The sequence below is a fragment of the Anomaloglossus baeobatrachus genome, chromosome 12, assembly GCF_048569485.1.
Source record: "Anomaloglossus baeobatrachus isolate aAnoBae1 chromosome 12, aAnoBae1.hap1, whole genome shotgun sequence".
Classification (NCBI taxonomy): domain Eukaryota; kingdom Metazoa; phylum Chordata; class Amphibia; order Anura; family Aromobatidae; genus Anomaloglossus; species Anomaloglossus baeobatrachus.
This window is the reverse complement of record NC_134364.1, coordinates 128067758-128084364: the sequence shown is the minus strand read 5'-3', so window position 1 is coordinate 128084364 and position 16607 is coordinate 128067758. Positions and strand designations below refer to the sequence as shown.

Sequence of the window (16607 nt, the reverse complement as noted above, 5' to 3'; positions counted from 1 at the left end):
CCCAAGAACATTGGAGTTGATGAATCCTGCAGATAATAAGGACAATAAATAAAGTCCTTAAACAATTCAATCCCAAGCATCAGCTAGGAGAATTAGGCTTTGTCTGGACACTTCATGGAAATACCCATCTCCTCAGAGAAGACAAACGCGAAAAGATGACAAGGAAAAGAAAATGGGCACCAAGATGGAGACAGTCAATGAAATAATGAACAATGAGAAGCCTGAAGACCCAACACCAGGCAATCAGAGGACCCTATGTCACTAATGAGCTGAACCTAGGCGATAATGGGAAGTATCTACAATTGATGGAGAACATAACCCAATAGGTAGACGTTCAACAAAAATCTCAAAAAGCAGTAGAGCCAGAGGGAGAGGTCCAAGAATAGGGAAGTAAGAGAAGTGCTCCTAGAAGTGAGACTAGAGAAGGGATGGTCAGAGGATGGGGGCATCAGAGAATGTGGTGGCCAGAGATGGAATGTCATGGGATGGAGTGGCCAAAGAAGAGGTGGTCAAAGAATTATGATGTAACAGTACAAGAGGTCAAAGAAGTGTTATCCAGAGAAGCAGAGAAGGGATGTGAAGAAGTATGGAACATCAGAGAATGTGGTGTCCAGAGAAGGGATGTCAAAGAATGAAGTTGCCAGAGAAGGGGTGATACAAGAATAGGGAGATAAGAGAAGAAGTGGTCAGACAAGTGGTGAACAGAGAAGGAATGGCCAGAGGATGAAGGTGTCAGAATATGGTGGACAGAGATGGAATGTCAAAGGATGGATAACCAAAGAAGGGGTGGTCCAAGAATGAGGAGTTAAGAGAAGAAGTGGCCAGAGAACTATTGTCCAGGAATGGAATGGTCATCAGATGGTGGCATCAGAATGTGGTGGCCAATGATGGGGTCTCAAAAGAAGAAGTCCCAGAGAAGGGGTGGTCCAAAAACGGGGAGGTAAGAGAAGAAGGGGTCATAGAAGTGATGACCTGAAAAGGGATGGTCAGAGAATGTGGTGGCAAGAGATACAATGTCAAAGAATGAAGTGACCAAAGAAGGGGTGGTCCAAGATTGGGAAGGTAAGAGAGGAAGTAGTCATAGACGTGGTGTCCAAAGTAGGGATGTCAAAGGATGTGATTGTCCAAGAATGGGAGCAGAAGAGAAGAAGTGGTCATAGAAGTGGTGGTCAGAGGGCTGGTCCGAAAATGTTGTGGTCATAGAAGATGTGGATATAGAATGGGGTGGCCGGAAAAAGAAAGGTTGGGACATCACGTTAAAAATGGAGTCAATTGCATCTTTGCAGGTTCTTGGCACCGCTCCTGTGTAATCCCCCTACTCAGCATTATGGTAGAAGGGAGGGTGACTGCCGTGAATGAAATGCACTATGAGGATAGAGCACAGCTTAAAATGATTTTTTATGGGACCTGTTGTATGGAGAAGATTACTGGTGTCATTTATGTATCCACCTGAGGATATAATCAGCGCTTGCACAGTAATAGTTGCATCATCACATCAATGTGTCACCATAAATGAAGTAGGCTAAGAGGATCTGTATAAATAGGGGCTGGTGGCTGTATTCTTCACTGTATGGCTCACTGCTCTGCTGATCTACGATACACACACCCAGGTAAGTGGACCCCTCCATCGCTCTCCATGGCCAGGACGGCTTCCTCTATACTAATCCTTCCTACTGGTTACTGTAGTTACTTTGGAATAGTTTCATTTGTGTAAGACTAAAGGGGTAGAGAAAGATTAGACATTTTCCATTGGTTAGTATTAAGATTGGGGGTAAAAGATAAACTGGAGCATGTTTGACCAGTAATGATTGCGGTTACTTTATGCATAGAACATATAGAACGTGTAGTGATTTGGTCTGTGTCTCCTATCTCCAGTTGCAGTCCATGTCTTCTCCTGATCCTACTTTCAGGATACAAATGTCCTTTCTTATGCTCTTCTTGGTCTTCTTCATACTCGTTCCAACATTGACTTTTCTTTTGTCCACATTTTCCATGTAGCTTCATCTTTCTGTTCTTGTTCCTTGGTCTTCCTCCTCCTTCTTTGGTTCATGTCAACATTTTCCTTGGAGCTTCTTCAATTACTTCATTTGCTATTGCTCCTTGATTTTCTTTCTGCTTTCTTGGTTTATGTTTGCATTTATTATTTAGTTCTTTGTTTTTACTCTTTGGTTTTGCTTCTTAGATTCGCCTCTACATTTTCTATGTTGCCTCATCTGTGATTCTGTATGTTCTTGTTCTGGTTCCTTGGTCTTCTTCTTACATCCTTGGCTCATGTCTATATTCTCCATGTAGCTTCTTCCATGTCTCCACCTGCACTTTTTCCTTTTACATCCTCGGTTCATGTCTATAGTCTCCATGTAGCTTCTTCCATGTCTCCACCTGCACTTTCTCCTTTTACATCCTTGGCTCATGTCTATATTCTCCATGTAGCTTCTTCCATGTCTCCACCTGCACTTTCTCCTTTTACATCCTTGGCTCATGTCTATATTCTCCATGTAGCTTCTTCCATGTCTCCACCTGCACTTTCTCCTTTTACATCCTTGGCTCATGTCTATATTCTCCATGTAGCTTCTTCCATGTCTCCACCTGCACTTTCTCCTTTTACATCCTTGGCTCATGTCTATATTCTCCATGTAGCTTCTTCCATGTCTCCACCTGCACTTTCTCCTTTTACATCCTCGGTTCATATCTATATTCTCCATGTAGCTTCTGCCATGTCTCCACCTGCACTTTCTCCTTTTACATCCTTGGCTCATGTCTATATTCTCCATGTAGCTTCTTCCATGTCTCCACCTGCACTTTCTCCTTTTACATCCTCGGCTCATGTCTTTATTCTCCATGTAGCTTCTTCCATGTCTCCACCTGCACTTTCTCTTTTTACATCCTTGGCTCATGTCTTTATTCTCCATGTAGCTTCTTCCATGTCTCCATCTGCACTTTCTTCTTTTACATCCTTGGTTCATATCTATAGTCTCCATGTAGCTTCTTCCATGTCTCCACCTGCACTTTCTCCTTTTACATCCTTGGCTCATGTCTATATTCTCCATGTAGCTTCTTCCATGTCTCCACCTGCACTTGCTCCTTTTACATCCTTGGTTCATATCTATATTCTCCATGTAGCTTCTTCCATGTCTCCACCTGCACTTTCTCCTTTTACATCCTCGGTTCATATCTATAGTCTCCATGTAGCTTCTTCCATGTCTCCACCTGCACTTTCTCCTTTTACATCCTCGGTTCATATCTATAGTCTCCATGTAGCTTCTTCCATGTCTCCACCTGCACTTTCTCCTTTTACATCCTCGGTTCATATCTATAGTCTCCATGTAGCTTCTTCCATGTCTCCACCTGCACTTTCTCCTTTTACATCCTCGGTTCATATCTATAGTCTCCATGTAGCTTCTTCCATGTCTCCACCTGCACTTTCTCCTTTTACATCCTCGGTTCATGTCTATATTCTCCATGTAGCTTCTTCCATGTCTCCACCTGCACGTTCTCCTTTTACATCCTTGGCTCATGTCTTTATTCTCCATGTAGCTTCTTCCATGTCTCCATCTGCACTTGCTCCTTGGTCTTCCTCTTCCTTCCTGCAGCTTCTTCCATTCCTCCATCTGCACTTTAAAACTTCAAAACTGCTTGATTTATCATACGTTGAATATATCTAATGGATCCTCTTGACTTATAAGGAAGGTCAATGTATACCAACGAGGTTTCTATCACTTTGACAGGAAGAACAGAACTGCTCATTTTGTTTTTTCCATCTTTCGTCACTTGCCGAGACTACCATTGACTTATGTGAAAGCTGATGTCTCCGGCTCTTATTTTGACTCTTCTATTGTTCCGTTGATATGATATTATTATCTTTCTCTAATTTTCTCACTTTTGTTCCTTCATCCATGATGTTGTATGGCTTTAGCCCAGAGTCGACACACTGGTCATTAGGACAGCTGGGGTTCTTGGCAACTCCATATTTGAGGTCAATGATTATTGGGTCAGCAATGACTTTATTTTATATGTACTCTCTTTATACTACAGCTTTATTGAACATCAACTAAAATGTCCCAACTAATGCAAGCAATCGACAGTATTTTGAAGACCTTCGAAAAATATTCCCAGTACCCATGTCCCGGCCAAAGTTTACAACCAACAGAAATGGAGCAGCTCATACAGGAGGAGCTGTCTGATGCCATCAAAGTAAGTCAGAGATGTGGTCAACCAGCAGAACTATGTCTACCGGGGAAGGGGATAATGGTCTCAGAGGTGGAGCTGGGTCAAATTCAGTAGTGGTATCTATCAGTGGTATCCATCTAGTAAATTCATGGACTATGGCCAGTGATATGTTTCATGTTAAAGGTCTCAGTTTTATTTTGTTTTCACTTGTGAAGTTGTTGTCACAGTTTTAATGCATTATTCAGTCATTGGTTTTATTGCAGAACACCGGAGATCCAGAAATCATTACCTTGGTCATGAAAGCCGTGGACAGGAATCGTGATGGCAAAATAAGCTTCAAAGAATATATCACTTTGGTGTGTGTCGTTGCCAAGGCTTATTACAAGCATCTGCTAAAGGAACGAAGCTCCCAGCAATGTCTTATACCGCAAGCAAGCCAGCAATCCAGCAGCCAATTCCCTACTCAAGTGCAGGCAGCAAATCAGCTGGCAAACATATATATCCCTGCCATTCAACATTTCGCCGCAGCAGCTATTCAAGACCAACAGCTTGGACTTCTACCACAAGTTCCAGCCCAAGTGTCAACCCAGCAGACAGTAGTCCAAGTGCCAGTTCCTGGACAAGTAGTTGCTACGCAAGCACCAGTCCAAGTGCCAACTCAAGGACAACAATTTGTTACTGTGCAAGCATCAACCCAAGGTCTAGTTCAGGGACAACAAATAGTCCCTGTGCAGGTACCAGTCCAAGTACCTGTTGTACAACCAGCATCAGTCCAGCAAGTACCAGTTGTACAACTAGCTCCAGTCCAGCAAGTACCTGTTGTACAACCAGCATCAGTCCAGCAAGTACCAGTTGTACAACCAGCTCCAGTCCAGCAAGTACCAGTTGTACAACCAGCACCAGTCCAGCAAGTACCAATTGTACAACCAGCCCCAGTCCAGCTTGTACCAGTTGTACAACCAGCTCCAGTCCAGCAAGTACCTGTTGTACAACCAGCACCAGACCACCAAGGCCCAGTTTTACCACCTGCCCCTGTCCACCAAGTACCAGTTGTACAACCAGCCTCAGTCCAGCTTGTACCAGTTGTACAACCAGCTCCAGCCCAGCAAGTACCACTAGTACAACCAGCTCCAGTCCATCAAGTACCAGTTGTACAACCAGCACCAGTCCAGCAAGTTCCAATTGTGCAACCAGCCCCAGTCCAGCTTGTACCAGTTGTACAACCAGCTCCAGTTCAGCAAGTACCAGTTGTACAACCAGCTCCAGTCCAGCAAGTACCAGTTGTACAACCAGCCCCACTCCAACTTGTACCAGTTGTACAACCAGCTCCAGTCCATCAAGTACCAGTTGTACAACCAGCTCCTTTGCAGCAAGTACCACTAGTACAACCAGCTCCAGCCCAGCAAGTTCCAACTGTACAACCAGCTCCAGTCCAGCAAGTACCAGTTGTACAGCCAGCCCCAGTCCAGGTCGTACCAGTTGTACAACCAGCTCCAGTCCAGCAAGTACCAGTTGTACAACCAGCTCCAGTCCAGCAAGTACCAGTTGTACAACCAACCTCAGTCCAGCTTGTACCAGTTGTACAACCAGTTCCAGCCCAGCAAGTACCACTAGTACAACCAGCTCCAGTCCATCAAGTACCAGTTGTACAACCAGCACCAGTCCAGCAAGTTCCAATTGTACAACCAGCCCCAGTCCAGCTTGTACCAGTTGTACAACCAGCTCCAGTCCAGCAAGTACCAGTTGTACAACCAGCCCCACTCCAACTTGTACCAGTTGTACAACCAGCTCCAGTCCATCAAGTACCAGTTGTACAACCAGCTCCTTTGCAGCAAGTACCACTAGTACAACCAGCTCCAGCCCAGCAAGTTCCAACTGTACAACCAGCTCCAGTCCAGCAAGTACCAGTTGTACAGCCAGCTCCAGTCCAGCAAGCACCAGTTGTACAACCAGCCCCAGTCCAGGTCGTACCAGTTGTACAACCAGCTCCAGTCCAGCAAGTACCAGTTGTACAACCAATCCCAGTCCAGCAAGTGCCAGTTGTACAACCAACCCCAGTCCAGCAAGTGCCAGTTGTACAACCAGCTCCAGCCCAGCAAGTTCCAGTTGTACAACCAGCTCCAGTCCAGCAAGTACCAGTTGTTCAACCAGCTCCAGCCCAGCAAGTTCCAGTCCAACATCCAGCTCCAGTCCAGCAAGTACCAGTCCAACAACCAGCTCCAGTCCAGCAAGTACCACTTCTGTCAACTAAAACATGCTCATGGCTTGCCTTACAATCTGCATCTCCAGTTACAAGTCAATCAACAGTTCAGGTTCCAACCATAACCCAAACAACTCAAGTGCCAGTTACACCGCCTCAGGGTCAATTAGTGTCAGTTCAAATAGGTGTTCAACATCCAGCTCAGGTTGTACATACTCAACTACCAGTCCCTGGGCAGCAAGTACTGCCAGCTCAAACAGCAGCTCATCAGCTGGTTGTCCAACCGGTGGTGCCTCAGTTAAATCCTCAGGTTGTTGTCCTTCAACCAGCAGTAGTTCCTCAGGCTCTATCTCAACAACAAGTGGTACCTCAGGTAGTTCCCCAGGCTGTTGCTCCACAAGTTGTACCTCAGGTAGTTCCCCAGGCTGTACCTCAACAAGTGGCACCCCAGGTAATAGCTCAGGCTGTACCTCAACAAGTGATACCTCAGGTAGTTTCCCAAGCTATACCTCAACATGTAGTTCCTCAGGTAGTTCCCCAGGTAGTGCCTCAACATGTGGTACCTCAGGTAGTTCCCCAGGCTGTGCCTCAACATGTTGTACCTCAGGTAGTTCCACAGACAGTGCCCCAACAAGTTGTACCTCAGGTAGTTCCCCAGGCAGTATCTCAACATGTGGTACCTCAGGTAGTTATTCAGACAGTGCCTCAACATGTGGTACCTCAGTTAGTTCCCCAGGCAGTGCCTCAACATGCAGTACCTCAGGTAGTTCCCCAGGCAGTGCCTCAACATGTGGTACCTCAGGTGGTTCCCCAGACCTTGCTTCAACAAGTAGCACCTCAGGTAGTTCCCCAGGCAGTGCCTCAACATGTGGTACCTCAGGTGGTTCCCCAGGCAGTGCCTCAACATGTGGTACCTCAGGTGGCTCTCCAGACAGTTCCCCAACAAGTAGCAACTCAGGTAATTCCCCAAGCAGTGCCTCAACATGTGGTACCTCAGGTAGTTCCCCAGGTAGTGCCTCAACATGTGGTACCTCAGGTAGTTCCCCAAGCAGTGCCTCAGCATGTGGTACCTCAGGTAAATCCCCAGGTAGTGCCTCAGAATGTGGTATCTCACGTAGTTCCCCAGACAGTGCCCCAACAAGTTTTACCTCAGGTGGTTCCCCAGGCAGTGCCTCAACATGTGGTACCTCAGGTGGTTCCCCAGGCAGTGCCTCAACATGTGGTACCTCAGGTGGTTCCCCAGACAGTTCCCCAACAAGTAGCAACTCAGGTAGTTCCCCAGGCAGTGCCTCAACATGTGGTACCTCAGGTAGGTCCCCAGGTAGTGCCTCAACATGTGGTACCTCAGGTAGTTCCCCAAGCAGTGCCTCAACATGTGGTATCTCAGGTGGTATCCCAGGCAGTGCCTCAACATGTCGTACCTCAGGTAGTTCCCCAGGCAGTGCCTCAACATGTGGTACCTCATGTAGTTCCCCAGGTAGTGCCTCAGCATGTGGTATCTCAGCATGTGGTATCTCAGGTAATTCCCCAGACAGTGCCCCAACAAGTTTTACCTCAGGTAGTTCCCCAAGCAGTGTCTCAACATGTGGTACCTCAGGTGGTTCCCCAGACATTGCCTCAACAAGTGGCACCTCAGGTAGTTCCCCAGACAGTGCCTCAACTTGTTGTACCTCAGGTGGTTCCCCAGACCTTGCCTCAACAAGTGGCACCTCAGGTCGTTCCCCAGGCAGTGCCTCAACATGTGGTACCTCAGGTCGTTCCCCAGGCAGTGCCTCAACATGTGGTACCTCAGGTAGTTCCCCAGACCTTGCCTCAACAAGTGGCACCTCAGTTAGTTCCCCAGGCAGTGCCTCAACATGTGGTACCTCAGGTAGTTCCCCAGGCAGTGCCTCAACATGTGGTACCTCAGGTGGTTCCCCAGGCAGTGCCTCAACATGTGGTACCTCAGATAGTTCCCCAGATAGTGTCTCAACATGTGGTACCTCAGGTAGTTCCCCAGACAGTTCCCCAACAAGTAGCAACTCAGGTAGTTCCCCAGGCAGTGCCTCAACATGTGGTACCTCAGGTAGTTTCCCAGGCAGTGCCTCAACATGTGGTACCTCAGGTGGTACCCCAGGCAGTGCCTCAACATGTGGTACCTCAGGTGGTTCCCCAGACAGTTCCCCAACAAGTAGCAACTCAGGTAGTTCCCCAGGCAGTGCCTCAACATGTGGTACCTCAGGTAATTTCCCAGGCAGTGCCTCAACATGTGGTACCTCAGGTGGTACCCCAGGTAGTGCCTCAACATGTGGTACCTCAGTTGGTTCCCCAGGCAGTGCCTCAACATGTGGTACCTCAGGTAGTTTCCCAGGCAGTGCCTCAACATGTGGTACCTCAGGTAGCTCCCCAAGAAGTGCCTCAACATGTGGTACCTCAGGTGGTTCCCCAGACAGTTCCCCAGCAAGTAGCAACTCAGGTAGTTCCCCAGGCAGTGCCTCAACATGTGGTACCTCAGGTAGTTTCCCAGGCAGTGCCTCAACATGTGGTACCTCAGGTGGTACCCCAGGCAGTGCCTCAACATGTGGTACCTCAGTTGGTTCCCCAGGCAGTGCCTCAACATGTGGTACCTCAGGTAGTTCCCCAGGCAGTGCCTCAACATGTGGTACCTCAGGTAGTTTCCCAGGCAGTGCCTCAACATGTGGTACCTCAGGTAGCTCCCCAAGCAGTGCCTCAACATGTCGTACCTCAGGTAGTTCCCCAGACAGTGCCTCAACATGTGGTACCTCAGGTAGCTCCCCAAGCAGTGCCTCAACATGTCGTACCTCAGGTAGTTCCCCAGACAGTGCACCAACAAGTTTTACCTCAGGTAGTTCCCCAAGCAGTGTCTCAACATGTGGTACCTCAGGTGGTTCCCCAGACATTGCCTCAACAAGTGGCACCTCAGGTAGTTCACCAGGCAGTGCCTCAGCTTGTTGTACCTCAGGTGGTTCCCCAGGCAGTGTCTCAACATGTGGTACCTCAGGTAGTTCCCCAAGCAGTACCTCAACATGTGGTACCTCTGGTGGTGCCCCAAGCAGTGCCTCAACATGTGGTACCTCAGGTGGTTCCCCAGGCAGTGCCTCAACATGTGATACCTCAGGTAGTTCCACAGGCAGTATCTCAACATGTGGTACCTCAGGTGGTTCCCCAGACAGTTCCCCAACAAGTAGCAACTCAGGTAGTTCCCCAGGCAGTGCCTCAACATGTGGTACCTCAGGTAGTTCCCCAGGTAGTGCCTCAACATGTGGTACCTCAGGTAGTTCCACAGGCAGTATCTCAACATGTGGTACCTCAGGTGGTTCCCCAGACAGTTCCCCAACAAGTAGCAACTCAGGTAGTTCCCCAGGCAGTGCCTCAACATGTGGTACCTCAGGTAGTTCCCCAGGCAGTGCCTCAACATGTGGTACCTCAGATAGTTCCCCAGGCAGTGCCTCAACATGTGGTGCCTCATGTAGTTCCCCAGGCAGTGCCTCAACATGTGGTACCTCAGGTAGCTCCCCAAGCAGTGCCTCAACATGTGGTACCTCAGGTAGTTCCCCAGACAGTGCCTCAACATGTGGTATCTCAGGTAGTTCCCCAGACAGTGCACCAACAAGTTTTACCTCAGGTAGTTCCCCAAGCAGTGTCTCAACATGTGGTACCTCAGGTGGTTCCCCAGACATTGCCTCAACAAGTGGCACCTCAGGTAGTTCACCAGGCAGTGCCTCAACTTGTTGTACCTCAGGTGGTTCCCCAGGCAGTGCCTCAACATGTGGTACCTCAGGTAGTTCCCCAAGCAGTACCTCAACATGTGGTACCTCTGGTGGTGCCCCAAGCAGTGCCTCAACATGTGGTACCTCAGGTGGTTCCCCAGGCAGTATCTCAACATGTGATACCTCAGGTAGTTCCACAGGCAGTATCTCAACATGTGGTATCTCAGGTGGTTCCCCAGACAGTTCCCCAACAAGTAGCAACTCAGGTAGTTCCCCAGGCAGTGCCTCAACATGTGGTACCTCAGGTAGTTCCCCAGGTAGTGCCTCAACATGTGGTACCTCAGGTAGTTCCACAGGCAGTATCTCAACATGTGGTACCTCAGGTGGTTCCCCAGACAGTTCCCCAACAAGTAGCAACTCAGGTAGTTCCCCAAGCAGTGCCTCAACATGTGGTACCTCAGGTAGTTCCCCAGGCAGTGCCTCAACATGTGGTACCTCAGGTAGTTCCCCAGGCAGTGCCTCAACATGTGGTGCCTCATGTAGTTCCCCAGGTAGTGCCTCAACATGTGGTACCTCAGGTAGTTCCACAGGCAGTATCTCAACATGTGGTACCTCATGTGGTTCCCCAGACAGTTCCTCAACAAGTAGCACCTCAGGTAGTTCCCCAGGCAGTGCCTCAACATGTGGTACCTCAGGTAGTTCCCCAGGTAGTGCCTCAACATGTAGTGCCTCAGGTAGTTCCCCAGGTAGTGCCACAACATGTGGTACCTCAGGTAGTTCCACAGGCAGTATCTCAACATGTGGTACCTCAGGTGGTTCCCCAGACAGTTCCTCAACAAGTAGCACCTCAGGTAGTTCCCCAGGCAGTGCCTCAACATGTGGTGCCTCAGGTAGTTCCCCAGGTAGTGCCTCAACATGTGGTACCTCAGGTAGTTCCACAGGCAGCATCTCAACAAGTGGTACCTCAGGTAGTTCCCCAATCTGTGCCTCAACAAGTGGTACCTCAGGTAGTTCCCCAGGCTGTGCCTCAACAAGTGGTCCCTCAGGTAGTTCCCCAATCTGTGCCTCAACAAGTGGTACCTCAGCAAACTTTCCAGGCCCAGATCACCACACAACAAGCAAATGAAATGTCATTTTACCCATTTATATGTAATGCAGGGTACAAATTTTGGTATCCCTATACATTCTATTATTGCTAAACACAAAATGTGGTCTTCCATGCCGATAGATCTCCTGCCTTCTGCTTTAGGAACTTGTCTGTGTAGAGTGTTCTGCTGTGATGTCGTAGAGATGAAATTCTTGTATACCTATATGATCAGAAGAAAGTAATAAAGTATCTGTGATAGCTTCACTTGTTTCCTGTCTCTTTATAAATGTCTTACTACACCCGCAAACAACGTGTGCCTACAGTCTTCCTCCACTCATTCAGGGCCTCCTATATTATATTAGCCTTCTTATGGTCAAACATGAGTAAAGACACACAAAAAAATACTTGGACTAATGTTAATATGATTTAACTTATCATCAAATGAAAGCAGTGATTTTTCACTGACATAAATCCAAGGTAGATAAGACTGGTGGCCCACCGGCCTCGGTTTCCTTTGGCTGCTCCATAGGCAACCTTCATCCTTAGCATAAAGTGGAACTCTTCTATATACTGTAGATTTGATTTAAAAAGTCTAAAAATCTTGTAGCAGCTAAGGTTGGTTAAAATATGATGGAGGCCCACAAGAGCACGGCTTCGTAGTCAGAGGTTGGCTGAGAACGAACATTAATGAAGGCCCAAAAGTCATTGTTGTTTCTGACAGCAGCTGTGGCCATTCAAGCCATTGTATAGTATAGTCCAACAGTGGTATTGTATAGTCCAACAGTGCTTCTCAATTTCTAAGGCTTACATTGAATTTGGCTTGTGTAAGTTCTCTGATCTTCACCTTTCTTGCTTTCTTTTTAATCATCATATTTATTTTCTTCTATCTTTTTTCTTCTGTGGCCTAAACGGGTCCTAACACTTTCTGTCTTAGGATTTCTTCATCCATTCTGTTACTGTTTATCTCCAAATCTTTGTCTCAGCTGTTTTATCTGATCCCTCAGAAGTTTCCTCATCCTTTTCTTGACTTCTGATTCTCTCTCCTTCTCTGATGGATCTTTCGATAATTTATCAACTCTCTTTTTTATTGTAGTCAATTCTTCAGCTTTTATCCGTTCCTTTGACCTTATGAGAGCTGAGATTTGTCTTCATAGGAATTGGATTCATAAATGCAGTCTTTGTGTGTCTTGTAAGAGACACGTACGGGTGGTTTACCTTTGTTTTCTCCTGTAGAACACCATAGTTCTGTACCTGGGTTCATTTGTATCTGCTCACTTGTTGTTTTTAAGATTGGAGATTCTCTCTGGAGAAGTAGTTTATCAAGCGTACTCCTTCTGGTGGTGTCTGGAATTGTTCCATGCCCTAAATTTTCAGATACCAAATTTGGAGAGTAACAGGGATGGCATTTGGTTTGACCTTCTTATCTAAGACCAGTTGCCATACTGATGCCAAATGCCTTGCATCGAGCAGAGTATGATCTAAACTATCCTGGATATTGTGGCTCTTCATATTGGTGATCAAAGGTGATTCATCAAGACGTTTACTGGCATCTGGGTAAACTTGGAAGATGTTCTCAATGTAGACAGAATGACCATAACCCCCTAATGGAATATTAGGTAATCTCCCCCTGGTGCCAGTCCATAGGCTCTCAACACATCATTTATATATTAGGTGTCTCATTTCCACCTGGATCTTTTAGATACACTAAAGTCCGCTTTACACACAGAGATAAATCTGTGGCAGATCTGTGGTAGATCTGTGGTAGATCTGTGGTAGATCTGTGGTAGATCTGTGGTAGATCTGTGGTAGATCTGTGGTAGATCTGTGGTAGATCTGTGGTAGATCTGTGGTAGATCTGTGGTAGATCTGTGGTTGCAGTGTAATTGTGGACAATCAGTGCCAGGTTTGTGGCCGTGTACAAATGGAACAATATGTCCATGATTTCACTGCAACAACAGATCTGCCAAAGATTTATCTGTGTGTGTAAAGTGGCCTTAAGCAAATTTCTGGTTCTCTCTGTGTCTTGTAACTCTTATATCCAAACCAGAGACTTAAGGGGGCTTTACACGCTGCGACATCGCTAATGCAAAGTCGTTGGGGTCACAGAATTGGTGACGCACATCCGGCCGCATTAGCGATGCCGTTGCATGTGACAACTATGAACGATTTTGCATCATCGCAAAAACGTGCAAAATCGCTCATCGGTGACATGGGGGTCCCTTCTCAAATATCGCTACTGCAGCAGTAACGAAGTTGTTCCTCGTTCCTGCGGCAGCACACATCGCTCGGTGTGACACCGCAGGAACGAGGAAGCTCACCTTACCTGCTGCCGGCCCCAATGCGGAAGGAAGGAGGTGGGCGGGATGTTACGTCCCGCTCATCTCCGCCCCTCCGTTTCTATTGGGCGGCGGTTCAGTGACGCAGCTGTGACATCGCTGTGACGCTACACGAACTGCCCCCTTAGAAAGGAGGCGGTTCGCCGGTCACAGCGACGTCGCCGGCAGGTAAGTACGTGTGACGGGTCTGAGCGATGTTGTGCGACACGGGCAGCGATTTGCCTGTGTCGCACAACAGATGGGGGCGGGTACCCACGCTAGCGATATCGGTACCGTTATCGCAGCGTGTAAAGCGGCTTTTAGGGGCACTTTGCACACTACGACATCGCAGGTGCGATGTCGGTGGGGTCAAATCGAAAGTGATGCACATCCGGCGTCGCTGTCGACATCGTAGTGTGTAAAACATTTTTGATACGATTAACGAGCATAAAAGCGTCGTAATCGTATCATCGGTGTAGCGTCGGTCATTTCCATGAATTGGGAAAGACCGATGCGACGATGTTATTCCTCGTTCCTGCGGCAGCACACATCGCTGTGAGTGAAGCCACAGGAGCGAGGAACATCTCCTACCTGCGTCCCGGCCGGCTATGCGGAAGGAAGGAGGTGGGCGGGATGTTTACGTCCCGCTCATCTCCGCCCCTCTGCTTCTATTGGCCGCCTGCCGTGTGACATCGCTATGACACCGCATGACCCGCCCTCTTAGGAAGGAGGCGGGTCACCGGCCAGAACGATGTCGCAGGGCAGGTGAGTGCATGTGTAGCTGCCGTAGCGATAATGTTCGCTACGGCAGCTATCACCATGATATCGCAGCTGCGACGGGGGCAAGGACTATCGCTCTCGGCATCGCAGCATTGGCTTGCGATGTTGTCGCGGGCGGAGGAGGGGACGCCGCGCTCTCCCACTGCTCGGGTCCGGCTGCCGCTGCTGCTGCGGCCTCTGCTGCTCGGTGGCTCGAGCGATGTGCCGGATCCCAGGGACTCGAGCGGCGCTCCTCGCCCGTGAGTGAAAAGGGGGGATTGGTTTTGGGGATTTATTGTCCGTGACGCCACCCACGGTTGTGGTGATTGTGTGGGCACCACCGCTGCTCTGTATGGGGATCCCGGGAGTGATGGTATGGAGCAGCTAGATGTTGGCCCTCCCCTCCGTGGGTAGGGGGGTTGGTGGTCCCGAGGCCCGATGATGGAGAGTTAGGATGGTTGACAGGCGGGTTATGGGGCCTGTTGGGGTGCAGGGGCGCAGGGGCAGCACTGTGCCGCACGGCACGGAGGTACTCACTCAGCCCAAGGATGATGACACAGTTCACGGTAAACAAGCGGCTGGTTGGACGGCTCCCTCGGACGGCTGCGGTGTTGATGTTCCCTGCAAGTTAGCGGTGACTGTCTCTTTCCTGCACCTAAATACGGTTGTTGGTAGCGATGGGTTCCCACCGGTAACCCGCTCCCCAGCTTGGGATATGAGCCGGAAGAGCCCCTCTTTTGCCCGCAGGCGCTGGCCCTGAGAAACTGGTGCCCTGGTGGTGGCGGTGTCTCTCCAATATGGTTGGACGGTTGCCTTCAATCGGGACTTTGGCTGTTGGGAGACCCAGGAGGTCCCCTTCACTGACGGATTTGGCAAATTCACGGCGACTCCTTGCCTTGCCGGGATCCGAAAAGGCCCCTGCCAATGGTGCTGGCTTCTCTTCGTATACCGCTCCGGTACCGCCGGGCCACCACCCATCCACGGTCCTTTTGGCAACCTCCGATCAGCCTCTCCTGCAAACGGTCACCACCGTCTGCCAACCTTGCTGTCTCAGTCCGGGGCACACACCCGGACCAACTTCAGGCTCTTAACTGTCACTTTCTCTTCCACCTTAACGCCTCTCTCTTCCTCCTCTACCACTTCACTTCAACTCTCAAACTCATCTCTCACTAATCTGCCTGGTTTTCCCGCCTCCAGGGCTGTGTACCCCTCGGTGGGCGGAGCCAACCGCCTGGCCCACCCCCTGGTGTGGACATCAGCCCCTGGAGGAAGGCAACAAGGGTTTTGTGTTCTGACCCTGGTGTTCCTGCAGGGAATGTGGGGTGTGTGGTGGTGTCATGACCTGTGACTCCTGGCTTGCCCAGGGCATCACATTCCCCCTTAGTAAAACGCAGACCGTCCTCGGGCTGCCCGTCCAACACCGGTTTTATTTTTCTGAAAAAGATAAAAACATAAACAAGTATAATAACTTCATCCCACAGTGGGAGGTACTTTGCTTAAACGTTACGGTAACATTTTAAACGGTTGCTGCTGCCGGTCTCTCCCACCCAAGTAACCTGGCCCTGATGCTGCCTCTAAGAAACAGGCAGCACCCCTTGACCCCAGTCCTGAACCAAATTACCCGAGTGGGATCTGTCCTTCCCCTCCAGAGGGTAGCCACCGGTTCCGGTGGTGGCTGGGCCCCAGCCTGCTCCACTGCGGGCCCTCCCTACAACCTGCCTCTCCGGAGGCGGTAACGGTAGCTGCAACAAACATATTTTTATTTACATGCCACTAACGTTTGTGGTTGCCCTGCAAGTTCTCGGGCCTGTTCATAGAGAGTTCCCTATGCATATTTTGTGGATGGTCCCCACGGGGACAACGGTGCCGGCAACGGCCGGTTCAATCACGGTGCTGATAATCAGGTTACTCCATCAGTTGATCACTTTCATTTCTCTCTTTCAAACGTAAAACTTTCAACACACACTGGTGGTCCCAACGGGGACTGTGCAACGGTGCTCCGCTGCCCTTATTCTGAGTCCTTGACATCACCTGAGGGAGGGGGCACGGCGCTCATACGGGCCTCCTGGCTGCCCCTTAACTTGGCATCCAGCGCGAGCCACCCCCTCTCCCCACAATGCCGGGTGTACTGGACTATGTCGCCCGGCATCAGGTTACGACCGGGGTGCTCCTCTGGCAGGTGAGCATTCACATCCCGCCGGGCTATAAACACCTCGGCCTCCAGGCCCGGTTCATAAATAAATCCATAGCCCCGGTGGACATCAAACCACCTCACCTGCCCCTCATACAGCGGGCCCCGGACCCGGAAGGTAGCTTGTCTCAGGCTCTCCTTCTCCCGGATCGTACGGGCCACCATCTCCGCCTTCTTT

General features: G+C 49.4%; 1 protein-coding gene across 6 annotated transcripts; it reads left to right on the top strand.

Moving 5' to 3' along the window:
* The first annotated feature begins 1553 nt into the window (after positions 1-1553).
* Positions 1554-11428, top strand: LOC142258026 (uncharacterized). 6 transcript variants are annotated; one of them, XM_075330447.1, is made up of 4 exons: positions 1554-1610; positions 4033-4191; positions 4413-8432; positions 8511-11428. In XM_075330447.1, the coding sequence occupies exons 2-4, from the start codon at positions 4054-4056 to the stop codon at positions 11274-11276; spliced, it is 6924 nt and encodes a 2307-aa protein (XP_075186562.1). In that variant the 5' UTR covers positions 1554-1610; positions 4033-4053; the 3' UTR covers positions 11277-11428. The 6 variants fall into 6 exon arrangements, with proteins under 6 accessions (XP_075186562.1, XP_075186565.1, XP_075186561.1 ...); XM_075330450.1 differs by having other exon boundaries at positions 4413-8588; positions 8823-11428; XM_075330446.1 differs by having other exon boundaries at positions 4413-9134; positions 9174-11428.
* The last annotated feature ends 5179 nt before the right edge of the window (positions 11429-16607 follow it).

What these genes read in the sequence shown, in the direction of transcription:
- LOC142258026 (XM_075330444.1), top strand. Translation starts at nt 4,054, where the DNA reads ATGTCCCAACTAATGCAAGCAATCGACAGTATTTTGAAGACCTTCGAA. An exon ending in AGCTGTCTGATGCCATCAAA is followed by an intron (nt 4,192 to 4,412) that starts GTAAGTCAGAGA and finishes TGCATTATTCAG; the next exon opens with TCATTGGTTTTATTGCAGAA.